The following is a 24,013-nucleotide window of genomic DNA, read 5'->3' on the forward strand; positions in this document are numbered from 1 at the left end:
ATGAACTTGGATAAGTCTTTTACCTGCTAAGAATTGCACCTCAGTATCTCATTTCTAACCTCTCCTACAAAGGTAGACACACTTCAGGTAATGAAGAGATGGCAGGCTTAATATCGTGCAATACTAATACAAAGTTGTATTAAAATTATTTTGAATTATTCCTTCTAATATTTATATTCATCTCAATGTTTATAGAAAACCGGTTCTCTCTTCAGTTACTTCGGGGACAAGCCTCAGTCATTTGAGTGTCTCCTCTCAGTAAAAGTACGTTTTGCTTCCTGCAAACTGTCTACATTGATGACATCGACGCCTTCGTCAAGCAATTTCTTGTCAACTTGTCTCCGGGCTATCGGCGACATCATTGGCATGCCCCAATATCGAACCAGGAGACCTCGACTATGGGCTTGAGAGATCTGATCGCGTATCAACTCTAGCTTCCCTGGCTTAAAAATACTGCCAATCGACTTTTTTAACGAGGTGCTGGCATAGTATGAGTTGGTCTTGTCGTATTGGTCTTTTGTTAGACTCTTGAGTGGTGCATCAAAGAAGACGTCTTGTGAAGGGTTGGCTTCTTTCACCTGGCGAAACTTGGTCTTACCAGTTGCCACGACTGTGATGGGCCTAGACACAAACTTTCCGTCGCTGACATGGCTCAACCACCCCCTTTGCCGAAGCGGCTCTAGCTTCTCCAGTAACAGTGGCCATGATTTATCCGGATTCGACTTCAAGTCCACCAGCAACGCTACAGTCTGGTTGGGTTCGCGGTTATATACACCTCGAGGTAGAAGCCCTGGATCTCTGTCTTGGTTTCGAACCCCGAGTAAGTTCACTAGAGGTTGAATGTACATGGACGTCAAAGTTTTGCCGGCTGCTAGATCGCCTTTGGCATGGCCGACCATGAGATCATCCCGGACCTCCCACACATCTACTTCGATGCCAATGCAACCAGCCGCGATAGCACCGGTGAAAGGCTTAGGCTTCCAATAGTCGTTATGCGAGTGGCATGCTATAGGAATTGGGTCGTCAGGCCCCGAGTCACGTCTGATGTGAAGGCTGCCTGCCTGGACTTCAGGAGTATAAGGCCAGATCATGGGTGTGGTGGCAAGGATAGCAGCGGACATCAGGGCAATTGAACTATTCGCAGTCAGAAGCAGAGAACGCATATTAGAACTTGAGGCTCACCTGATAGCGGCTACTGCCATACCAAAGGCAAGGATATAGGGGTTTCTTCTAACCCTCAGGCGAGGCACACCATTTTCAGAGACCATTCTTGTTGCGTTTTGCTCTTGGGATGACGAGTATATTGCCTTGCAGTGGTTTTCTTGTAGTTGTTGCATATATGGTGATCGCGCTGAGAGGTTGTCGACTGAGACAGAAGTATAGGCCTGCCATGTATCAGGGAGAGGTGTCCTTTGCGCTTACTTTGGATTGAAGCTGTTTTTTTACTTTGGATTGTGGCTGTTTTTTATGTTGCTTTCTAAGGTTTAAGGAGAATTTTGTGATCTGTTAACACTTTCATATTCAGGTTGCTATGTCGGTATGCCGTGTTAAGCATACTGTCTGTTACCGTGCTATCGTGACTCTGTCCCAGTCATGGAATTGGTTTGTGCTGTGAGATGGCCATGGTAATCGAAGTTAACTGAAGATGGTCTCGGGACGTCGAGTGATGATGTCAGCGAGTCTTAGAAGTTGGACGGGTTAATGAGTTAAAGTATAATTAAGTTGGTAAGTTATGGACATATGAATGGCTAACGTGAGTGAGTCTATGGAGGTTCTGGTACGCCACCTAAGGTATGAAAATGAAAGTGATTTTCTTTTACAACGATATTATCTCCTTTGCCTTCTAAATCGTCTATCAAACTCCGAGGCCGCTATGCTAAAAAGATATCACGGCAACCAACATCCGTATCTAATCATTCTTGTGATCCGCTCAAAAACATCCAGATTAATCAGATTTCCGAGTCTCCGGAATATCACCGAATTCTCTCTTGATATTACCTAGTGCAACCCATTCACAGACACGTCATGGAGATCGATGACCCCGCAAGTTGTATCCGGAATGGAAACATCTCCGCCATGACTTGACTTTGACCTGATACCTTTCTTCGATATATGATATATTGTGACTGAACCTCTCTCTTCTCACAACAATCAACAACTGTATCACTTTCATCTCTCCAGTCACAATGGCCAACGAAGGACGCATCGCCACTCTCGATGTAAGACACCCCGACTATGACACAAATGTAAAACGAAATCATGCTCATTCACCAATAGTCAACCATAGCCGATAGGCTTCCGGCCTTCTCCAAGACCCTCTTTGACGGAAAGGCCGCCAAGGACCTGAGCTTTGAGGCAATTGCAAAGCACCTAGGCCGTAGCGAAGTTGCAGTGGCAGCATTGTTCTACGGACAGGCCACCGCATCACCTGAGGATGTTGAGAAGCTGTCAGAGATCCTTGACCTTCCAAAGGAGACGTTGGCTGCTCAACTAACGGGCTTCCCCAACCGTGGCCAGGCTGGTCCCATGCCTCCCACTGAGCCTCTCATCTACCGACTGTATGAGATTGTCCAGAACTATGGATATGCTTATAAGGCTATCCTAAATGAGAAGTTTGGAGATGGAATTATGAGTGCTATTTGCTTCTCGACTACCGTGGATAAGGAGGTGGATGAGGCAGGCTCACCATGGGTTGTTATCACATTGAAGGGCAAATGGTAAGCTACAAGTTATTCTTAGCTTAGCTTTGGAAGCATACTGACTATCATGTGCAGGCTCCCCTTTAGTCGTTTCTAAGTATTGGCCTTGTTTAGAATTGGGTTGGCAGGTCTCGGCATGGCCGTGAAGCATATCGAGCCACTTCAGAGAATGGCCACTCAGATATCAATTGCTGCAATTGGGCCAGCGGAAGAAATTTAAAGCCTGACCAATTCAGTCACACTGCATGGTTCCAGTAACTCTGGCAGGGGAAAAGTGGCGATATAGCAAGGAACAATATGAAGCAAGAGAACAATATTGAGCACTCTACAAAGGAACACCAACATGCAGACCCCGTGCGTTCGCATTCGCTGTACCACATGATACTACATTTAGAGCGAACTTCAGGTACTAGAAGTAGTCTGAAAGCCAATTCCATGTATAATTCGAGCCAGTGGTAAGTCCGAAGGCCGGTGACAGTTTGGTGGCTGGACTAGCGGCGGATACTCTTTTGTCTGGCAGCAACACCATCTCGAGAACAATATTAAGCATTTTTGCACGGATCACAGGCTTCACGGCCAGCACTGCAACTCCTCGCGAGCATCGCGTTTATCGCCATTATGAGAGATAATATTGTCGTGACAAGTCTGTCAAGACCAAGTATAAAGAGCTGGCCGCCTTCCCTCATATCTCAGTCTAATCAACGCACAACAATCACTCACTTACACACACAAACACTCTTTTCACCATTCTAAACACAGAACACTCTCCGAATTTTCTAAGTCTTTCAACCCCAACTTTCAAAATGCCTTCCACCAAGAACACCACCGCCCAGACCCCCGGCTACCCTCTTACCTGCAGCGTCATGGCCAAGCCCACCAAGGACAACCAGACTCCCGGCTATCCCCTGACCTGCAACGTCATGAAGAAGCCAGCTGCCAACGGTCAAACCCCCGGCTACCCCCTGACCTGCACTGTCATGTAAATGACTTTTCTCATTTCACGGGCTTCACTACTCCACTGGGCTCTTGAGAGCGAACTTTGACAATCCGACAAATGCAGATGCCAGTGCTTGGCTGAGCATTTCGCTCTCAGATTACAAATTGGAGGAAGATGGAGATGATTCTGCAAGGAGAGGATTCAATTGGCTTGATTAATCTTTTGTTTACCTGGCTCTGAGTGACGGGACGCCGACATTTGGACGCTATTTTCATTCCGAGCTGGCCGGTTTCATCAGTCGCGAGGTGGAATCTGGACACCTATATAAGGAGGAGGAGGATGGGGACGATCTACTACTTTCTTGAATACAAGCCTTTGAATTTATTTTGGTGCCTCTATGCTACTGTAATGTGATATGAATACCATAAATCGTCCAGTTCAAGCCTTCACTTACACCCACGTCACTTTCTACAGGACTTAGCGTCAGACTCACTTTCTCAAGCAGCCTCAATGGTGCAAGATAGATAGTTTACTGAAGACAAAGGAGGAACATTCTAGTACACAAATATTGTTCAATTGTTCAACTTGACAATTGGCATCACAACTTTAAACCCATTGCCTAACGACCTGGTCTGGAAGTTCTCTAGCGTGCATCCACTTAGACCGGATGTCGGTGATGATGAGAGAATTCGGCCTGCCAAGATCATTTCAAGACCCCCTAGATTGATAGAACTTGCTTTAAACTATATACTAATATCACTAAAAAGCTGTGCAATTTACTGAGTCTTGAATTCTGAGGTTATGCTATTCTTTGGCATCTGTTCAAGTAGAATCCATATCTTCTGGGCACCGTGGGGGTGCTTGGCGGAACGACATGCTTATCGATAAGAGAATTTTTGGTGCAACTCAAGTTTCGCAGCTTGCATCCCGTCACCGGGTTTGTCTTCAACAATTGTGATTGTACCACGAACGGTTCAGCGACGCTACTACGGAAATCCCATTTCCCAAGTCGGAAACAGCCCTCAATCGGTCCAGAGATATACCCACGCACTTCAACATGCCTCACAAGCACAAAAGAAAGAGGGGAGATGACGAAGCAGAGTACGTCAATCTTCAATCTCGATTGCATAGGCGCAACTGACTTTTTATAGCTTCAACCTCCCTCCGACTCAAAGAGCACGACCTTTACAAGTAGGAAAGAAGAAGGCGACAACGGGAAAGGGGAAAAAGGATGCAGAAGACACAAAAGATATCGCACCAAAGACGAAGAAGGGCAAGAAGGCTCGCAAGGACAACGATGCACCTCGGGCTTTCAGACGACTCATGTCTGTCGCACAGGGCAAGAAAGTGAGATCCGGACTCGATGACGGTGAAGATACAAAGACCGCAAAACAAAAGGCAGAGGAGCTTAAGATCCGCCCAGGCGAAGATCTAAGGGCGTTCGCTCAACGAGTCGATGCCTCGCTACCAGTCGCAGGCCTTACCAAGAAGACGGCCATCAAGGATGGCAAGGATGAGCAGGGATTCAAGGTCTACCGCACTCGAAAGGAGAGAAACATGCACAAACTTTACGCCCAATGGAGAGAAGAGGAGCGAAAAATCCAGGAGCAAAAAGAGGAAGAAGCAGACGAAGAAATCGGCCGAGAACTCGACGAAGATCCTACTGGTGTTGCAGCAATTGCACGGGCAACGCTTAATGAAGCAACAGGCAAGCGGGCACGACGGAAGGGTGGAAAGGTCGATGACCCCTGGGAGGAGCTGAAGAAGAAGAGGGCGGAAGCCAAGATTGCTGTGCACGACCAGGCGCAAGCCCCACCTGAGCTGAACAAGAATCTGACAAAACAGATCAGGATTAAAGATGCTACTGCGGAAGTTGGAAACATTCCCAAGGCTGCGGGCAGTCTGAAGAGAAGAGAGGAGTTGCAGGAGGCTAGGGCGGATGTTTTGGAGGCGTATAGAAAGATTCGGGAACATGAACAGGCCAAGTTGCTAAGGGCAGGCCTCTAATACTCTGTTTCAGCAAGTTTGTCTTTGAGGAATTTAGAATTGCAATAAAATCAAAAAGTGTCATGACTGCACTTCGCGTATGGTTTCCATTGTGTTGGGGCAGTCTCTGTTTGGTGTTCAACAATTTGGGAAGAGTGTAACAGTAAGCTAACTACTCTACACACCGTAGGCTAGTCCCCAGAATGCTCAACTACATATCTCAGCAGCTTCAAATCAAGGCAAACTCACCGACTTGACTGTAACGATGACCAGTACAGTTGTCTCGCGAAGCCATCGGGCAGAGTAGAGCCAACAACCCCGTCTCGTGGCAGAGATGGGTCGGAGCATGTGTTCCACTGGTGCTTCCTGTCTCTCCTTCACATGCTGCCGACCCCAATGAGGGGCATTGAGCTTAGACAGAGGGGCTATGAGCTGAAAGAATACAGATGCCATGTCTTGTGTGGGACAAATCAGGTTGATAGAAGTTCATATCATGTCCCACTTGAACAAATCATGGCTGAATGAAGTGAGACCTCTGGAGTGAAAGCCACATGGCGATAGCATGGCTCTGAGAAAGGTATGAAGGCGTTGAAAGTGACTTAGCAGCTCATGACAACGGTAAAGGTGGAGTTGGTGTTGGTGGGCCGAACTAAAGTGAGTCAATGACACAGAAAAAAGTTGAAGTTGCTTTTGTGAACGTCCCATTGGGATGTTGCTCAGGCGGGAAGCAAGGACATGGGTATGAAGTAGTTGCCAGAATAGGGCGATTGGGTAGTATCAAGTGCAATTCCTTACTTTAAGGGGTAGCATTGGCAGTTTTGGAGGCTTGAGATGTGATTGATTATTTGATGGCTCATCGATGCTCGCCCGCATCTTCCTTGTTATTTCATTTCACCTCGACGCCCAAATTGCTCTTGTGCAACCAGCCCAAGTATCACAAGCCAAAATCAAAGTGGAGGACTACTTTGGAACGGGAAGTAGATCCAGAATGGGACACTTGGTGGATCTGGCTTAAGCCTTTCAGGGGGTGCTCGCTGCAAGGTTCAGGTCCAGGGCCTTGGTTCCTGGGTTCATTTGGCTTGTTTTTTCCGTTTTGTTGTGTTGAGTTGATTTCCTGGGCACAAAATGCAGAGAGACGCAGACGATAACTTGGGTGCATTTCCCGTCATACCCATCGGCAATTTGTTTCAGTAGTGTTTCTCCCACGTTGTCCCCCTACCAAAGCCGAGCCAACCTAAGGTACTCGTCTCGGTGAATCAGGGTCTTTCTTCTAAAACGCATCAACCAAAGACAATTACCTAAGGTAGGTACCTTATTTGTAATGAGAAGGTACAGGATATTAGTACATGGGCCTCTTACCTAGGTTCCTGCCACCTCGATCGATATTGTAGATGCCAATGGAAAAAAAAGCAAGACCCAACCCTTAGCGTCTTGTCGATCTCCCTTCCACTTGCCATTCGCGGTTTACTTCAATTCTGAGCCTCTACAATAGACTCAAGATCTCCGATTTGTCGGGATATTCCATCTCCAATCAAGGCAATGGTCTCGATTTCTTCATTCCTTCGACTTTTAGGTTCCTCTCTCGGTCTCTTCTTCTCAGGAACACATCCAATGCCCACTCGGAACTCAATCTCACCTTGACCTGGATACGGGAAGGCACGCCCATCGTTTTTGACTTTATGGCTTTTAGCTCTACTTCGGAGATCGATCCACGGCAGTAGCTCGGTGGCCTAGCATCGCGCCTTGGTGTCATCGCCGCTATCTATCCCGTCTTAGTTTCAACCTAAGTTTCAAATTAGTACGTTGGGTTTCCCACTTCCATTCTCATGGCGTAGCTACCTTCCTGCCTGCCTGCCTACCTACCTACCTACCTACGTCGGTTATTCTTACGCCCCTCATCAACATCACCTCCTCGATCACAAGCTCACCTATGAACGAGGAGAACCCCTGAGAATCATCCCCTACAACACCTTGTCGCAAACACTCAGACCATCGATCTCGATACTACCCTACCATTGTGCGAGCCACGATCTACCTAAAAAGCCACACCTGGTCCTTGTCCTTCCAAGTTCGGCTCCCAAGCATCTTCAAAGTCTCGTGACCTGATGACCCGACAATAAAGGCGCTTGTGGTATTCGGAAATCGCTAACTAACACAAGCCTCAACGCGCCCTGGTCGCTCCCGCGGGTCCTGGCTTCACCTTTGCTCTGTCGAGCAACGACTGGCCTTTGGTCCTCTCAGGCGCTGCCCGCCTCGGTGAATCGAACCACCATCACTCAACTCAATTTTATCAACAGACATTTTGGTCCATGTCACGCCAGCCGTCGTCCACGACCTTTCGAAGCTTAAGCTCTCGGTCTTGCTTCTCTTCAGCCACCGACCATCTTGCCTCTTTTCTCTCGCTCTCACTCTCAGTTATTCGCACATGGGACAATAGGCGGCTCCAATCTTACCTGCCGTCCTCATGATTTGGTACTTCCTGTACCCACTCCGAGGGTCAGTCTTATGCCCCCCGATCCCTACCGTGCTTCCGTTCCCCGCTCCGTCCTCCGTATTCAGCTCACATTTTGTTGTAGAACAACGGAAGCTCCGGTTCTCGCGCCTGCTCATCCTATACGCCGCGTCCTTCATCGATATGGATCATACGCCGCCAGCCATGTTGTCGCAACTCTCCTCGTTTCGGTCGTCGTGGCTACCATGCTAACTTATCCCATCCCTTACCTCTTTACAAGTGACTACGTCAACGGCGCTTCTAACCTCCCTCATCATGCTTGGACTGTAGCTCAGCCACTACCTTATGGTGCCAGCATTCATCCCGATGTCATGATGCGCTCAATCTGGGTCCATGGCAGTTATATGCAGGCATTGGAACAAGACCTGCTTGTTTCTGCCTTGGAGCTGCAAAATGAGTTGCTTGGAAGCACTGAGAACTTTCGCCCGATCCGCGCTCGACATGTTGCCCGTTCTTTACCAGAACCAGGAACCGATCTCTCGACAACTCAACGGGATGCTTTTCATGCTATCAACGGCTTGAATAACCAGTCTTGGTTCTTTCACTCACCACTTCAGTACTGGGACTGTATAAAAGAGAACATATTAGTCGACCCTGACATCCTGGCAACCGTCAACGACAAAAAGACCCAGTCTACATCAGTCAATGTCACGCTCAGACACTCCATCGTTTTTAGTGGAAAACGATTCGAGGAACGTCGTCTCGTTGCTACTGATGCTCTCGTCATTACACTCGTTTATCTACGAGATTCGCCCGTCGGCCAACAGTGGGAAAGAAAAGCCGGCTTGCTACCTGGCAAGGTTTCGAATAAATGGGACATCTACCCTTCTGACGGTCGGTCAACCTCGAGCCAGCTTTATGAGTTTCAGTTTCGCCCTATATCTCGCAAAGATACGGCTATTCTTGCAGTCGCGTACATCTTAACGTCATTATACTTCCTTATGAGCTTATCAAAACTGAGGGCTTTCAAGTCCAAGTTTGGCCTCATTGTCACGATCGTGTCCCAGATTGCTTTCTCTGTCATGTCAAGCTTCACCGTGTGCGCCATCTTCAGACTTGACCTATCACGCATCCCAAGAGCAGCTTATCCACTTGTTGTTCTCTCCATGAGTCTCGAGAATATCTTCAGGCTTATCAATGCCGTCATCCTTACTCCTCCTGAAGACTCAACGAGCAGCCGTATTGGCAATGCGTTTGGAGAAACTGCCCATACAGCTATCACCAGTTCACTGCAAAACGTATTTCTTCTGTTGATTCTTTCACGCTGGGTGTCCCCTGGTGTTTCGGCTTTCTGCTTATTTGCCGCTGTCGCGATTGTTTTCGACCTTTTTTACCTCTCGACCTTCTTCTTGTCTGTTCTCAGCGTTGATGTCCGGCGTACCGAGCTTAGTGATGCGCTTGCCAAAGCTTCAATGCGTCATAATCGTAGAGGCTCTGATTTTAAGCCTCGTGGAACGTGGGAACTTGTACTTCAAGGCAAAGCGACCTTGTCGACACGCATAGCAGGCACTATCATCATGCTTGGTTTCGTTCTCATCGCCCAATGGCACTTTTTTGAGGAAGGCACTGTCTTTAACTTCTTTTCACGCCTTCATCGAGGATATGGCGCCCTGGAAAGCAGTGGCTCGTCACAGAACCCTCTGGACTCTATACACCAAGCACGCAGCCCTAAGTCCTGGCTTCGTTTACAGGACCACGAAACAGCTCAAGAAATCATCAGTATCATTAAACCCACGGCACATAGCTACGTTGCGAGAGTATTTGAGCCGGTTGTCTTCGTCATGAAAGGTTCGGATCGTATGCCTCATCTTAAGGAACCGACTCTACTACCGGCACTTTATGACTTCATCAACCATCAACTCACTCGATTTGTTGTTTTACTTTTGGTCGTGATTGCGGGTGTCCGGCTGCTCACAACGTTCCTCCTGTGGGAAGACGAAAGTGACGATGATGATCGCCACTTGGATACGGATCCCACACTTGACGTCAAGTCTTTTACTGGAGGGCACAGACTGGATGTTGTAATGCTTACCGCTGCGGCTGATGGCCATGTTGTATCAGTCGGATTGGATCGCACAATACGAGTTTGGGATGCCCGGCACGACATAATCCCATACACCATCGTTGATGGCTGCCGCTCAGATGATGCCCCTTTTCCCGTGCTCGCCATGACTATCGATGACAACTCCAAGTGGCTAGCCATATTATCACCCTTCAAGATAGCTTTATGGAACATAAAGGACAAAGTTTGGGGGCCTCCGCTCTCCGCCAACCTTCAAGGCCAGAAATCCGAAGCCTTCTTTTTCGGCTCGTCCGACATAAATAGCGATATTCCTCGACTGGTTCTCGTACGCAGAAACGGGACACTTACCGAGTTCATGCCAGAGGCTGGAGAAGGGGCAGACTACGGCATCTGCAGAAGTCCACTTACATGTGTCAGACCCCTAATTGGGAAGCGTAAGTACTATTTTCATAGAGAGTTGCCTAATGCACTAATACGATTTCAACAGGGAGCAAGCAGGCAGCGCCGTTAATTGCCATTATTACCGCATCTAGAAGAGGCTGTGTTCACGCAGCGACAAGAGAGACACTTTCCTGGAATTCCCGAAGTGTTCATCTCGAGGGCATTGAACAAGATGGGGTTCATCAAGTAGTGCCTCTTTCGTCATTGGGTCTCTTCTTGATTGCAGGAGCTAGTCGCGTTCATCTCGTGGATATGGAAGACTATAATCTTATATATACGTTTTCAACGGAGCTTATGGCCCAGCGCTCACTTCAAAGCGCTTTCTTCACCCGGCCTTCCTCACAGCCAGGGTCCAATGGCCTTACATGGTTTACCTTGTGCTATACTGGAGCTGAGTCAGGGGATTGCATCGTACAAACCTTCGTCCCTCCTGAAGAGCATGTCATGATTTATTACCAGAGCTCTGTGGTCCCCGAAGCTCGAGGCTGGTGTGCGTGGGAATCAGTCAAGGAAACAAAAAGACATATAGAGAACCCTGGCTCATGGAGTGTTCTATCTGACGGTTGTGTTGTGGGCATTCGGCAAAAGTCAACTCGAGTTCTAGATGTCGAAACCAACGGACGGCGCAAAGCAGATGGGCTTCGTCACCGATCCCCGCGCAAAGAACCAGGACGGGATTTGTTTGGTCGTTGGGAGATTTGGACCGCGCCACAGAGTGGCCAGTTAAGAACTGACGAGACGCGACCGTTATTTCAAGACAACGAGAGAGCTGGACACTTGATCGTGACAGATATTGGCCCCATGGTTCGAGTCGGCCAGCGATCAGTTGCCTTTAGCTTTGGGAATGTGGTGAAACTGGTCACAGTTGGAGGGCACGAGCGGTTTGAGAACGGTATGGCAGATAAGAGCCTGGAGCATTTGAATATCGGAAGCAGGCGTCGAAAGCCAGGCGCGCTGGTACGGCCTAGAGCTTGGACTTAGGCTTACCAGCGAGGATTGGAACTTTTTATCTCGGAATAATGGGCGTTTGGCGGGCAAGGACTGTCGTGAGTTTTAGGCACACACGTCCGGGTTGGAGTAGAGAGGCGCAACGGAGTGGCTTTTCTATAGCTGGGAATATTCGATTGGAGTCAGGAGAAGGCACACAAACAGACTGGTGCGGATACCATAGATGGTTGGAAACAATTTCAGTGTTCAGGGGGAGTAGATACTGTGGCAACATAGGTTCATATTTTCCAGTGCTCAATTACTGTCTGTGCCTGTTTGTATTCTTTCCAAGGTCGACGAGGTTAAATGGTTTACGGCAACAAACCGCCCAATATTGGACACGGTACACCAGCAGCTTCGTTGGAAAACTCACTGCAGGTTTGTGTCTGTCTATCTGCCCTGGTGGGATCGAGGAGCTGAGCGAGGAGCAAGAAGCAAAAACATGACGTGAAGTGTGATGCTGTCAAAAACCGTGAGGTTGGGATTCTAGGCTGGCTCGTATCTGAATATGGGGCTCATAACGTGTAAGTCAAATCGTAAGGACAAGGTCCGTGAGTGAAGCGAAGAGAATTAGCCTGATCGAGGCGACGAGTAATTGGATTCTGCATAAGCTACGTGTTCGAGAGGGCGGTCGCATAAGGAGAGACCACCCGTGATGTTGGACGGATCATGATTGACTGGAAGAAAAGATACGAACGAGATGTAATTCAGGTGGCTGGGAAGTGCAGGGTAGACGACGATTGGTTGAAGAGACGTGGATCACATCTAAAGGTCAAATCAGCATCGAACATCCAGAAATGGGAATGATTGGATGAAGATGATTAGAGACAAGTGTCAAGTTGAGGTCCACGAGAGAAGAGTGAGAGTAGAATGAATTGTGATTAGGCATAGACCATAATTGTGAGCTGTGAGCTGTGTTGTGACTTGGGCAGTATATACTACACTTGTGCTGCATTGAAGCCTGACAGAGAGTGATGGAGACAATGTCAAGGTCTTACAGACAGCCAGATAACCATGGATCAAATTACCTCATACTGCGTCAAGTCAACGGCCAACGGCTCACCATCATCATGCATGAATTTAATGGTCATCAGGCTTGAGCCACATACAGACGCTGATGTTGGAGTATGGCATCGCAGTGCATTCTAGTCTGAGACGGTGGTTGTTAGTTTATTAGCAGTCTGCGGGCCAGGTCTCGGGATAATCTCCGTCCGTGGGTGGGTCAGTGTGTGTCTTTGAACATACTCTACTCCGTATTGTTCTTGTAATTGTCAAGATTGTGTCTTTCGCTATTAAAACTGAACGGTCAGACGGTCAAGCATGTTCCCAGTTCGGAGAGACCGTTGAGATCTGACTGTAACTGCACAGTCCAACGGGGGGAGGTGCTGAAAAAGTCAAGATTAACTTTTGGAAGCTTCTCATGTGAAAGTAACCCACCCTTACTTTAGGTAGGTACTTTACTACCTTACCTAGTCGCTAAGTATGGGCTATTACCTAAGTTTTGCAGTGAGACAGAGATGAGATAGATAGGTAGATAGGTAGACTTGCAACGGAAACGCCCAGTTAGGAAATAAAACTTAAAATCTGGGCCAATGTCGAGAGCAAGCCACAAGATGGAAAGGAAGGGGAGAGAGGCATCTATCTACCCAAGGACAAGGACTCTTTCCTTTTTGTGCCCAAAATTGTCTGTGTTCATGCCGTGTTCAGGTAGGAAAGAGCATGCGTGAGGGAGGTGCGTCGGACATGAAGCTCATTTCCACCTGACGCTGATGTTTCTGTATTTTACTTTTTCCTCTCAAACTTTTCTTCTTACATGACTTAGGTTGACTTGACATGACTTGACTTGACATTGCCGATATCCCCAGCCTCCTTATACATCCATCGGTCCCGCCGCCTCTTCGCACTTTTACCTATTTCGAATATTCTTAACGTTTACCTACCTAACTCACCTGCCCGTTGGGTCCATGTTTTTTTTTTTTTTTTTTTTTTTCACTTTTACCAAGAGACTACCAAACTAAGGTTCACTCGGTCTTTGCGAAACGTACCGCGTCGTGCCGCGTCGATTTTCACCTTACCCCCGTGTGCTGTGCTGTGCTGTGCTGTGCTGTCTGTGGCGCGTGTGTCACTTCTAAACTCTTCTCTCCAGTCTCATCTTACAATTCGAATCTTCAATTCCTCAAATTGTGTCACATCAAAGTCGATCGAGGTGCATCTGGCAACTTTGCACAGAAAGCAAAGATCCATTTAAACGACGTCAATCTGGAACGACAAAAATAGCACCCATTATATCACTTATTTGATCGACTTGGCGAGAGCAAGTTTTGTTTACCCTGTCAACAGACTCAACCACCTATCCAACTCAAGACAATTACATTCATACCACGACTAAACAATATAACTTAACGGATCTTGAAATCAGACTCCAACGGAACCTCGAGACTATCAAAAATCGTCCTTGCACCTGTCAGTCATCTCTCATCATTATCTTCAAACAAGCCTCCGATCAGACTAGACAGGCTCTGGAACCCTCCCACCCTTGTCGATACTCTCCACGCTCAGTGGTGCACTGTTGATAGCGGTGCCTTTTGGAGTTCAGGGTCCCCTGGTCTAGCCTGGCCATCCATCTCACAGACCTGGCTTTGAACAGAGACCCCCGTCAGCAACCCACTGACCGTCTTGTCAGGACTAGAACTGTCTGCTACCCGCTCTGCTCACCGCCTGCCCTAGTCATTCGCTGAACCTGGAGGCGCCTCGGCTTGTCCTTGCTTGCTGGCTGGTCACTCTCGCTCCCGTCCGTCTTCAACACCGCGCGCGAGTGGTTGGCCGTATAACTTCCTTCAAACGAGCCTGCCATCCTGTCGTTCGTTCTTCCGCCATGCTATTCGGTGCCGCTAATTCTGCGTTTGTTTCCTGCTGCTAGTCTCTCGTTCGTTTGTTATCGAGCTTTTCATTGTAGTCCCCGTGGCCTTGGTCCTCAATCGCAATTTCGCGTTTTACTCATCTGCTTCTTATTCGTCTTCATTGCACGTTGAAGAATCCGCAGTTGATCACCACCGGGGTTCTCGTCAGTTCATGCGTATGCGCCGTCACGTACAGTTCGACTCTCAACTCGGATTAGGCCAATTGGTTTCAGGAAGCTTCCTTGGTCGATACTGCGCCTTTTAAGCGTCATCTGTCACTCATTCTTCTCCTGACGCTGTCGTTCTGCATCTTCAAATCTCATCTAATCACTGCAATCCGAGTCAAAATCACCAATACGCATCGGACCCAATCACAGCTTGCCAGCTGTCTTGCGCGCCTTCAACTTGGCTCGCCGTCCCCGTAGAGTCGCCCCTCTACAGACCAAGTAATAGGCTCTGCCTTACGAGTCCCAGTTTGCTCTGGCTGCCTCTCATCCGGGCTGCATCGTGCGAGCTGCTGTAACGACCTGCGCGCACTTCGCGTCGTTCCCGCCGTGCGTTTTGCTGCAGCTGTGGAGCTCGTTAACGGTTAGTTCAGCCAACCTCCTTCTCTTTGCCTCCATATTCTCATATTTCCCTGCTTCTCTTTCTCGCATGTCCTGCTGTCGTCTATGACGCTTGACACCCGTGCTTTGATTCATATGCGAGGCTGTTCCCTCCACCCTCGTCGCCCCTCCCCTCTGTCGCCCTAGTCGATATATCTAAACTAAAGTAAAGTCCCTAGTCTCAGTCGTGGACCCTTCTACGTCTAACCCACCTACACCCAAGTTTCACCTTGAACGTACCGGCTGAGCTGCATGGCGTCCTCTGAAGTCGACCAGAAGTTTCTCGGCAAGCTTGCCAAAGCTGTCGAGAATGACAATCCTCTCTTGGCCAGCATGCTCTTCAAGATTCTAGGATTGTCTCTCAACCTTGCCGAACAGCTTGTTGCCGCAAAGAAGCAGCGCCGGCCTGACTATGAGCCATCACCTAACGCGATACGGCGCGTCTTGCGTATCATATGGCTCTCCCGAGAGGGCAAGGTAATGCTTGAACAATATGTCATACCAATGGTTGGCAATTATGTCGAACTCAAGGTCCTCGCCTACAAACTTCGTGCCTCTTTCTCACATATTTTTGCGCTCTTTGGCAACACACCCTCGATCTCGAACTTGGGAAGGCAAACGCCAGATGTAACTGCTGTATTGACACCGCGCCTGGATAAGGGAAAGGGACGCGCTGCCGACATGGAAGTTGAATCCAGGCCCTCCTCAGTTCAACCAACTCACCCCCTAGAAGGAGGACCCGTGTTGCCTCCCCCGGGGTTTGAAGATCAAAACTTTACGTTATCGCCCAACTTTCTCATCCCGGCCAAGGACTACCTTCCTGAGGCAAAACAGCATTTTCAGGAGGCTATCCAGCTTGCCGACTCGATGCTCTGGGGCTCTCACTCTCTTCGCCTCTCGGTCAAAACTGAATATGCTGCCTTCTTATACGAATGTGTTCACGATGCTGAAGGAAGTCGGAAAGTTGCCAAGGACACTATCGCGGAAGTATACGAAGCCACGGAGGGAATGGACGATGACATGTTTGGTGATGCTTGCGAGCTGGTTACGGTCCTGGGTAAGATGATGAAACGTGGTCTCGGCACCAGTGGTACTCTACGTAAACCTCCAGCGGTGAACCAAAATCCCATACCAAGAGCCACTCCCCCTCCGGGAATGGAGAACCCCATTTGAAGAGGGCACGGCCAGTTTCTCATAGTACCCAACACGGGCCAAAACACTGGTAACAACTCGAGAAAATTGTAGTGTTTGGACGAACGACCCCGAAGCAATTTGAGCGACACCGACTGAGATGAGCAAAAACACGGCTTGGGTCTAAATCGCCTCACGCTAAAGGGGCCCCAAATTTGATTCACGCTGAACGGCCCGTTCCGCAACACCACATCAAATCACATTCCTATGGGCATCTCAGACATCTATACGAACAGCGCAATTTTGCATTAGGCCATGGCAGTACTAGCTTGCTGATGAAACAGCAAAGCCCTCCCATGGTGACTCTGGCACGAGGATCGGAACGCACATCACCTGGAGACAGGCGATGCTGAAATATTGTGGTATTATACCTACCAACCGGCTGATTTACAATTAACTTCCCCCATCAGAGCCCAGCCCATCCCAGCCTACACTGTCCTCAGCGCGCATTTGGCCTTATTTCATTTCTGCCCTGTTATTTGATACCCACAACTATTTGTATCTTTGTGTGCATTTGCATTGGGTTATTGCCCTACTTATTTATCATCAGATATTGTACAAAATTTTAGCTTTTACGGGTTATGCTTTAGTTCTGCATGGAACCGAGGTTAGGAAAATAGAGAAAGGAGTTTGATATTAAGCCCAGGTGTTGGTTGCATTTCTGGGCGCACGCAGTTAATAGATGATTTATCCATCACCAAGGTAGCAAGCATGTTACTTTTTTTCTTAAAACAAATACCTGGGACATTTGCCCCCGGGCTTGTTTATTTTTCTGTTCTCCTCTAATTCGCAGTGCTTCTATGATTGACCGAGTCTCAGATTTGTCCCCGTCTAAGTTAGCAAAATGCAACTTGAGCCATGCGATGCTATCTATCGAATTAATCCTTTTACTCCCCGAACGCCAAGAAAAACACAGCAATAACGAAACAAGACCTCGATCGTCTTGGCCAGGCATATTCGTCTCTATGTGTAGAGACTCGCAACAGTCGAGAGTCACTCTGTGATGAATTCCGTCAGAAAGACTCACGCAACGCACCTATCGTGACATGATGTTGGGTGACCTGAGTGGAGTGAATCACTCATCCGAGTCGTCGGAATCTTCGGTGCCGTCGGAGTCGGCCGACTTCTCATGTTCCTGCTTCGCAATCCAGTCCTCGACCTTGTTCAGCCGTTTCTCAAGTTCGCGGGTCTTGGAGCGCTCCGTCTTCTCGGCCTCAGCGCGCTCGAATCTGGCCTTGAATGATACAAGAGGGACCATTTGTCCTGTGACATTGTAGAAATTGGCCTGCATTTCGAGCCAGCGAGATCGCTTATACTGGCTGTCAATGGTAGCAAGGAGGGCGCAGTCTCGTTTGACCAAGTGGGCATTGGGCTGCGGGTAGATATGAGGAGGGTACATGGCCCCGTAGACGTGTTCCTGCAGATGCTTCATCTCACCCTGGTGCCACTTGCAGTGGCCAGTGGACTTGGGGATCTTGTTGGTGTCATCATCAGAGTCTTCGTCGGCCTCGTCAGATTCGTTGGACTCTTCATTATCATCTGAGTCCTCGTCATCATCGGGATTCTCGTCATCCTCGTCATCCTCATCAGACTCTTCATCGTCATCAGAGTCCTCGTCGTCTGCATCGGAGTCTTCGTCGCCTTCAGCAGACTCTTCATCGTCTCCGTCGTTTCCGTCGTCCTCGTCGGTTGTATCATCGACAGACACCTCCTCAGCGGCATTGTCAGTGTCAGTGCCCTTGATAGTATCTTTGGCAAGCAACTGGCTCTGGAGTATCTTCCAGCGAGCTCGGACATCGTCCTTTGTCTTGCAGAGAGATCCCGAAATGAAAGCCCAGGTCTCGCCGGCCTCCTTCATGCTGCGAAGGCGGCAGTCTTCTGAAAGAGACCACTTGGGGTCCTTGAGGCAGGCGACGAATGAAAGGACTGACGTCTCACCAGCAGACGATTCGTTCTCTGACTCCGTCTGGACCGCCTTGTCTTTTCCCTTTGCCTTGGTAGTCATCTTGCTCTTGGAGACAGGGTTGGAGCTGTCCGTGATGTTGCCTTCGGTGTCTGTGACAACGCCATTCTCTTCATCACTGGCAGTGGCAATTGTCACGCGGCGGCCTCGAGCCTTGGGCTTCAGCTGAAAGGACGATGCTTGATTGACAGTCGCGGGTCGGGGCACAGAATGTCCTGGCAACTCAACGAAGCCGGGGACAGCAGTGTTGGGGTTATACCAGGGACCATTGAGCCCTTGGTATAAACGATCATAGTATTCTTGGTGCTGTTTGTATGCGGCCCAAGTGGGCGGCGGAATGGGAAACCTGTGCATGATTTGCTGGACGCCCGGATATTAGGGATAGGACTGAATATGAGTACGCCCGAATGGTGATGATGCTAACACTCTACCACGAATTAGCATTGGCGCTCATCAGACCTATCTTGTTAAGTCTGTGCATACCTCAGGATGAGCAGCGAGGGGTGTAGAGCGTCGAAGCTGAATAAAGAGGTAGAGTATAAATGACTTGAGCAAAGGACTGACCACGACTGCCTCTTTATGCTAGTACTATCATCGAGAGTTAGTGAGTATCGTGTGCTTGCCAGTCCCGATCGACCTTGAACATACCTTGAGGCCAGAAGCCAAGTTGATATGTGCTGCCGAGCAGAATCAAGAGGTCGTGTGCTTGAGTGTTGCGAAACGACGGATCTACTACGAGTTAACTTGCTATGCTCATAAGTCCTGAATAAGTCTCTGCATACCTTGAATGAGTAGTGAGTGGTGTGTTCACTTAAGGAGAAGAGGTAGGAAGCGTGTGTTCATCTGTTTTCGAGGGCGCAGAAGCAAAGGGTCTATCACAGCGCCCGTGTGATGTCGATACTATTACGAGAAGTCAATACTGATGCTCAACAGTCCCTTACAAGCCTGTGCATGCCTCGATATGAGTAGCGAGCGAGGTGTTGCCTCGCGAGGAAGAATCAAGAAAGAATGGTGACAACAAAGGGTCCAGCACCGGGCTGGGTGATGATAGCAAGGAAAAGAAAAACGACGAGAGGGAAGAAAGTAAGATACTATCTTCCCTTTGCAAGATATGTTCTTTGCAGATGCAGTATTGTTCTGAGGGGAATGTTGAGGAAGAGAGAAACACTCAAGGTCTGTGATGAGGAGTAAGGGTAGAAGGGGAAAACAAGCACATCCGCTTTCGAAATGAAAGATAAAAGACTTTCTAGGCTGTGCTCGAGGTGCAGAAACAATGTACAGTTGGCTTGCCACTGTCAGTGCTGCACTGCTCGATTAGTTTATTGCCCGTCTGACGCTTAGGGGGGCTTCCTTCACTGGGCACGAGACCACAGGGCGATATTAGAACGAGCAATGGCCTATATTCTCTATGCACTTGTTTCTATTGGATGCCGGGAACACGGAGTGTACAATGGAAGGCCAGAATCTCCTTGTTTGTGCTGCTTTTTGCATCTGGGCTCGAACATTGTCACTGGCACATGGAACAATAACCCATTGCAGTTGTCCCACTGAACAACTAGAACTAACCAAGGTGCTATACGTACACACACTGCATTGCCCCAGAGCAGCTGTTTAAGTCTGCATGGAAAGTAAAAACTTAATGTCAAACCGTCTATTGTTGTTCCCATATCATGATGTGACCGTGGTCCTCGGAGATAGTCCCACGGAGCACAGCACCCACGCACACTAAATCCAATGGGACATCTGCCAATGCTGCTGACTCATCTCACGACACCATCCGAGGCTTTATCGTCTTCATCACACACAGTTCAAAGATATCCATACATTCTCGAATCTCGCTCTTTTCTGTCCGCTAATCACTCACAGTGTCCAGGACAGCATCCGATTAGACAATTGGACAGTGTCAGACTATCCACAAAGGCCTCACAATGACTGACCATCTCCCTCCCCTCCCCGCCGAGTACGCCCGAGGCCTCGAGCTCATCGACGCTGCTCATGCCCAAGATTCAAGGACAGTCGAAGCCCCTGATGGAACCACGATCCCATTCGAGCTCAACTACGCTCAAAAGATGACCAAGTGGCTCACCCGCCGATGCCCTGACGCCAGCCCCGTTCTCCAGCTCGCCTGTCGAGCACAGCACTTTCGAAGGTAAGTGTCTGAAGCTCCTCCCGAGTCCCAGTACTTACAGACATGCACAGATGGGAGATCCCTCGAAGCAGCTACCCAATGACTCGTCCCGGCTACTTGACTTGGAGAGCAAAGCTCAAGGCCCAAGCCGCCACTCAAGTTGCCGAGCTCCTTGCTTCTCCAGAGATTCAACCCCCCATCCCCGAGGAGGACCGCGCCCGAGTGGCTGCCCTGATCCGCAAGGAGAACCTTAAGGCGGATGAAGAGACACAGGTCCTTGAGGACACAGCATGCCTGGTCTTTCTCGACGATCAGTTTGACGACTTTGAGAAGAAGTCAGATCTGGACGAGGCAAAAATGATAGGCATCCTCCAGAAGACATGGGGCAAGATGGGAGAAAGGGGGCGGGAGCTGGCCCTCGAGATGAACCACAGCGACCGGGCCAAGGACCTGATAGGAAAGGCACTTGCTGACTGACCGAGTACAATACAGTAAAGTACACTGCACTACACACACTACAGTAGGCTTCGAACATGCGCCTTGGCAGTTTACTCACTCGAGTTTGCCGAGACAAGACTTACGTACTAGCATATTTGGGACAGGCTGTACTGTTTCCAATTCGAGATGTGACAGGCTTGCCAAGCACCCAAGGAGAACTTGCAGTACTGTATCTTCTGGAGAAGCCCAGTGACTCATGTCACGATCCTGCACGAACGAGATTAAGCACACGAGCGGCGTAGAGACTTGCCAAGATGCACTAGATCCACGACGCACGGTATCCGTACAATTCCTCGAGTATCACATCCCACCCTCCTTGCATCACATTGGTCCAAGGGGGGGCCGAGCCTCATATTCATTCCATGGAGTGTAGTGTATTGTATTGTGAAGCGAAGATAGTCGAATCGATGACACCGAGAACCCCTAAAATGCTGTCTCACAAAGTCCGACGAGATCAGGAGAAGGGCCAGTATTGTGCTGTGTTGTATGGGTCGTCAGGATTGTGACGAGACTGAGCATGCAAGCCATGCAAGCCTTGCACTTGACATGTCCGTGATATTTCGGCCCCGGGACCCATTACCGATCCGAGACATTGCGACGGCAGCAGATCATTTCAACAGGGGCAGCAGATCTTGGTAAGAAACGGGTGTTTGTGTCACCCCAAGAGCTACCCCTGTTGTGGCGTTTGCTGCGACGGAAGCCAAGGAACCGTCATGTTTGCTAGCAACCTTTTGATTCATGGTTTTGTTTCGTTTCTTTTCCTAGCTTGTTAGACACGACACGATAGGAGGATTCCTGTGGCTATCCGTCATCCGTCATCCGTCACCCGCCAGCCCTACGACTGTGCATCTGTCTTCTCTGACCATCAATCATTTCGTGACTCGTGTGACATGACATTTGATCTATCAGTTCGACGTATGTATGCTTTCGACCGGTAGCACAAGAGATCCGGTGTGTCCTCGATCACGCACAAACATGATCCTCCCTTTCTTTCACCATGTTCCCAGCCTACTGGGACCTTCACGCGCCCTATGTTTTCTCTTCTCTCCTTCGTGTTTCGTGTCTCGCTAACCAACTTGGGCTCGGGACACCCACCATCCGTAGGCAGGGCAAGTCTTTGTGGAAGGCAATTGACAGTTGAGGCTCTCGGCTTCTTACATGATCGCTCCGAGAAAAACATATTTGATCAACAAGGCCATATTCTCTGCAACCTGCAATGATGTCAGGCGCAGGAGCTTGCTGCGTTGAGAGGAGAATTGTCCGACTCCAAGTACCCTCTTGATATGTATATATGATTGGTTCCACTCATAACTGCAGTACAGTATGAGTGTAGGAGAGTGGCGCATAATTTTGTCCTTGACGTAAAGCTGCACGTTCACCCATCAAGTCCTTACACTATGATATGGCTTGATCTAACGCATGGTTAGATTTTCTAAATGACTCTTGTCCATCAACACACTGAACTCACACCGCTCTCACTTTTCCCCAGTCGCTTCGCTCCAGTTATCACATCATCGGACCCTCCAGGACAAGGCAAGGGAGGCTGTCAAACCCTTGGATCGGTAGTTTGACAAAAATATATACGATTGCCACTCCGAATTAGGCATGTCGTCTCAATGGCTCGCCCAAGAGTTGCAATCTGCTGTAACCCTACAGCTTTTCAGCCGATTCCAAACACAAACCGTTCAATCAATCGTTATCAGGAAAATTGTAGTGGTTTTGTGGATCAACATGCGTGGCCCAAATAGCCTCAATATATATGATATGATAGCGTTTAACCCGTGAACAGCGGTTTTAAAGTTCTATCGCTTACACAAGTGCAGTCGTACGACCCTCGCCGGACAGACTTGATCTGATAGCCACATGTACATGACTTGGGGTTTCTGGACCATGACAGACTTGACATTGCTTTTTTTGACCCAATATCGAAACAGTGTTGTAAAGGTCACAGCTGAAAACTGTGTCACCCATTCTCCACCCTGTTGATAGGGGTTGCTCGAAGGAATGGCAACCGAGCCGCCAGAACAGAGTTGCAGATCTAATATTGAACTCTCTGAGACTGTTGGGTGCTGCCAATTTCAATCACTTTGAATACCTGGAACTGCCAGGGTTTGATAACCAATCAGAACATTGCTTACTCCTCAGCTTCAACCGGGCGGCCAAGCTCTGCACTCAGGGTCGTTCCCCTAGGTTGGAAATTCCTGGGAGGTCCAGAACTTGCACCCATCTGCCTTCAGTCCGTTGCTGGGACTGAGCTTGGAAAAACTTGAGCGATCATGTAGTAGAGCTGCTGTATCAAAAGGAGTTGTCTTGGAATCGCTATCATTAGTGGCTCCCTCACAGGTCAGCCATCAGGAATACATACACTCAACTAATGCCAAGTGAAGCGACCCTCGTGGGTACTGAAGCTGTAGTTGAGGGAGCTGAGCCAGACCCACAAACAATCCTTTATCAGGCCGTAGTGATTGGGAAGTATGCGATGGGTCTGTTGTCCGCCAGTCCGCATATCGTCTAATAATGCCGTGATCCTAGGAGCCATAACAGCGTTACACTTTGTTGGCTGATTATCCGTTCATCTGTATCGCTACAATGCAAGGCCCGGCACGAGTCATGCCGAGTAAGAGTGTCGGCATCCATTGCATGCCATCTGTGGGGTTCTCTAAGTCATCCCATGGACTGGGCCCTGGTCTTCTTTGAAAGGTGCCATCGACTTGTTTGCTTTTCATGACCTTTGGCGGAGTGCATCCGCTGTCACTCAAATGTCTGTGTTGTTACCGTCTAACTGTGACGTTGGTGGGCCTCGGCCTTCTAGAGTCTATATATTTCCTGTAACTAGATGAGAACTGATGGCTGATAGGACGGTTCGACGGTTCGACGGTGTCGGGCACCGTGGCAGAGATGCTGGCCCGAGCCGTCTGGACCCTCATTCAGACTATCGATATTTTTCTCGTCGAGTCAACTGACACCGGGTGGGTGGTTCCCAGATTGGGGCAACCTGGTGGCTGTACGGAGTAGCTGTCATTAGTTTGTGAGAGAGCCGGCAGCTAAGAACCGTAGAACTGGGTCGTGAGGTCCGCGCCCCTATCAATCTGGAAAAGACATTAAAGATGTGAGGATTGACCAACCAAGTTGCTGGAATCAGC

The 24,013-nt window shown here is 48.9% G+C and overlaps 9 protein-coding genes across 16 annotated transcripts; 6 read left to right on the top strand and 3 right to left on the bottom strand.

Annotated features, from left to right (window-relative positions):
* Positions 1-116: 116 nt before the first annotated feature.
* Positions 117-1,779, bottom strand: FVEG_07803 (hypothetical protein). The gene is made up of 2 exons (XM_018896481.1): positions 1,183-1,779; positions 117-1,134 (listed from the first exon to the last, which is right to left on the bottom strand). The coding sequence occupies exons 1-2, from the start codon at positions 1,335-1,337 to the stop codon at positions 234-236; spliced, it is 1,056 nt and encodes a 351-aa protein (XP_018753956.1). The 5' UTR covers positions 1,338-1,779; the 3' UTR covers positions 117-233.
* Positions 1,780-2,186: 407 nt separating this feature from the next.
* On the top strand, positions 2,187-2,796 carry FVEG_07804 (cyanate hydratase; the record flags this gene model as incomplete). The annotated part of the gene is made up of 3 exons (XM_018896482.1): positions 2,187-2,219; positions 2,278-2,717; positions 2,775-2,796. 3 exons carry the CDS (start codon positions 2,187-2,189, stop codon positions 2,794-2,796), a joined length of 495 nt encoding a protein of 164 aa, XP_018753957.1.
* A 706-nt stretch (positions 2,797-3,502) lies between these two features.
* On the top strand, positions 3,503-3,682 carry FVEG_16187 (hypothetical protein; the record flags this gene model as incomplete). The annotated part of the gene is made up of 1 exon (XM_018905424.1): positions 3,503-3,682. One exon carries the CDS (start codon positions 3,503-3,505, stop codon positions 3,680-3,682), a length of 180 nt encoding a protein of 59 aa, XP_018753958.1.
* Positions 3,683-4,557: 875 nt separating this feature from the next.
* Positions 4,558-5,732, top strand: FVEG_07805 (hypothetical protein). The gene is made up of 2 exons (XM_018896483.1): positions 4,558-4,737; positions 4,788-5,732. The coding sequence occupies exons 1-2, from the start codon at positions 4,694-4,696 to the stop codon at positions 5,641-5,643; spliced, it is 900 nt and encodes a 299-aa protein (XP_018753959.1). The 5' UTR covers positions 4,558-4,693; the 3' UTR covers positions 5,644-5,732.
* Positions 5,733-6,940: 1,208 nt separating this feature from the next.
* FVEG_07806 (hypothetical protein) lies at positions 6,941-11,925 on the top strand. Of its 4 annotated transcripts, XM_018896486.1 has the most exons (4): positions 6,941-7,420; positions 7,782-8,118; positions 8,199-10,591; positions 10,645-11,925. In XM_018896486.1, exons 2-4 carry the CDS (start codon positions 8,087-8,089, stop codon positions 11,577-11,579), a joined length of 3,360 nt encoding a protein of 1,119 aa, XP_018753962.1. In that variant the 5' UTR covers positions 6,941-7,420; positions 7,782-8,086; the 3' UTR covers positions 11,580-11,925. The 4 variants fall into 4 exon arrangements, with proteins under 4 accessions (XP_018753962.1, XP_018753960.1, XP_018753963.1 ...); XM_018896484.1 differs by having other exon boundaries at positions 7,782-10,591; XM_018896487.1 differs by lacking the exon at positions 6,941-7,420 and having other exon boundaries at positions 7,438-8,118.
* A 2,049-nt stretch (positions 11,926-13,974) lies between these two features.
* FVEG_07807 (hypothetical protein) lies at positions 13,975-17,039 on the top strand. Of its 3 annotated transcripts, none has more exons than XM_018896488.1 (3): positions 13,975-14,048; positions 14,269-15,073; positions 15,263-17,039. In XM_018896488.1, exon 3 carries the CDS (start codon positions 15,343-15,345, stop codon positions 16,261-16,263), a length of 921 nt encoding a protein of 306 aa, XP_018753964.1. In that variant the 5' UTR covers positions 13,975-14,048; positions 14,269-15,073; positions 15,263-15,342; the 3' UTR covers positions 16,264-17,039. The 3 variants fall into 3 exon arrangements, with proteins under 3 accessions (XP_018753964.1, XP_018753965.1, XP_018753966.1); XM_018896489.1 differs by having other exon boundaries at positions 15,270-17,039; XM_018896490.1 differs by having other exon boundaries at positions 15,276-17,039.
* On the bottom strand, positions 17,036-18,746 carry FVEG_07808 (hypothetical protein). The gene is made up of 2 exons (XM_018896491.1): positions 18,728-18,746; positions 17,036-18,671 (listed from the first exon to the last, which is right to left on the bottom strand). Exon 2 carries the CDS (start codon positions 18,596-18,598, stop codon positions 17,357-17,359), a length of 1,242 nt encoding a protein of 413 aa, XP_018753967.1. The 5' UTR covers positions 18,599-18,671; positions 18,728-18,746; the 3' UTR covers positions 17,036-17,356.
* An 884-nt stretch (positions 18,747-19,630) lies between these two features.
* FVEG_16188 (hypothetical protein) lies at positions 19,631-23,367 on the bottom strand. Of its 3 annotated transcripts, none has more exons than XM_018905427.1 (3): positions 23,009-23,367; positions 22,339-22,939; positions 19,631-22,282 (listed from the first exon to the last, which is right to left on the bottom strand). In XM_018905427.1, exon 3 carries the CDS (start codon positions 22,048-22,050, stop codon positions 21,736-21,738), a length of 315 nt encoding a protein of 104 aa, XP_018753970.1. In that variant the 5' UTR covers positions 22,051-22,282; positions 22,339-22,939; positions 23,009-23,367; the 3' UTR covers positions 19,631-21,735. The 3 variants fall into 3 exon arrangements, with proteins under 3 accessions (XP_018753970.1, XP_018753969.1, XP_018753968.1); XM_018905426.1 differs by having other exon boundaries at positions 19,631-20,384; positions 20,432-22,282; positions 22,339-23,367; XM_018905425.1 differs by having other exon boundaries at positions 22,339-23,367.
* Positions 19,984-22,013, top strand: FVEG_07809 (hypothetical protein). The gene is made up of 2 exons (XM_018896492.1): positions 19,984-20,393; positions 20,444-22,013. The coding sequence occupies exons 1-2, from the start codon at positions 20,173-20,175 to the stop codon at positions 20,847-20,849; spliced, it is 627 nt and encodes a 208-aa protein (XP_018753971.1). The 5' UTR covers positions 19,984-20,172; the 3' UTR covers positions 20,850-22,013.
* Positions 23,368-24,013: the final 646 nt, after the last annotated feature.

The sequence above is a fragment of the Fusarium verticillioides genome, chromosome 3, assembly GCF_000149555.1.
Source record: "Fusarium verticillioides 7600 chromosome 3, whole genome shotgun sequence".
Lineage (NCBI taxonomy): Eukaryota > Fungi > Ascomycota > Sordariomycetes > Hypocreales > Nectriaceae > Fusarium > Fusarium verticillioides.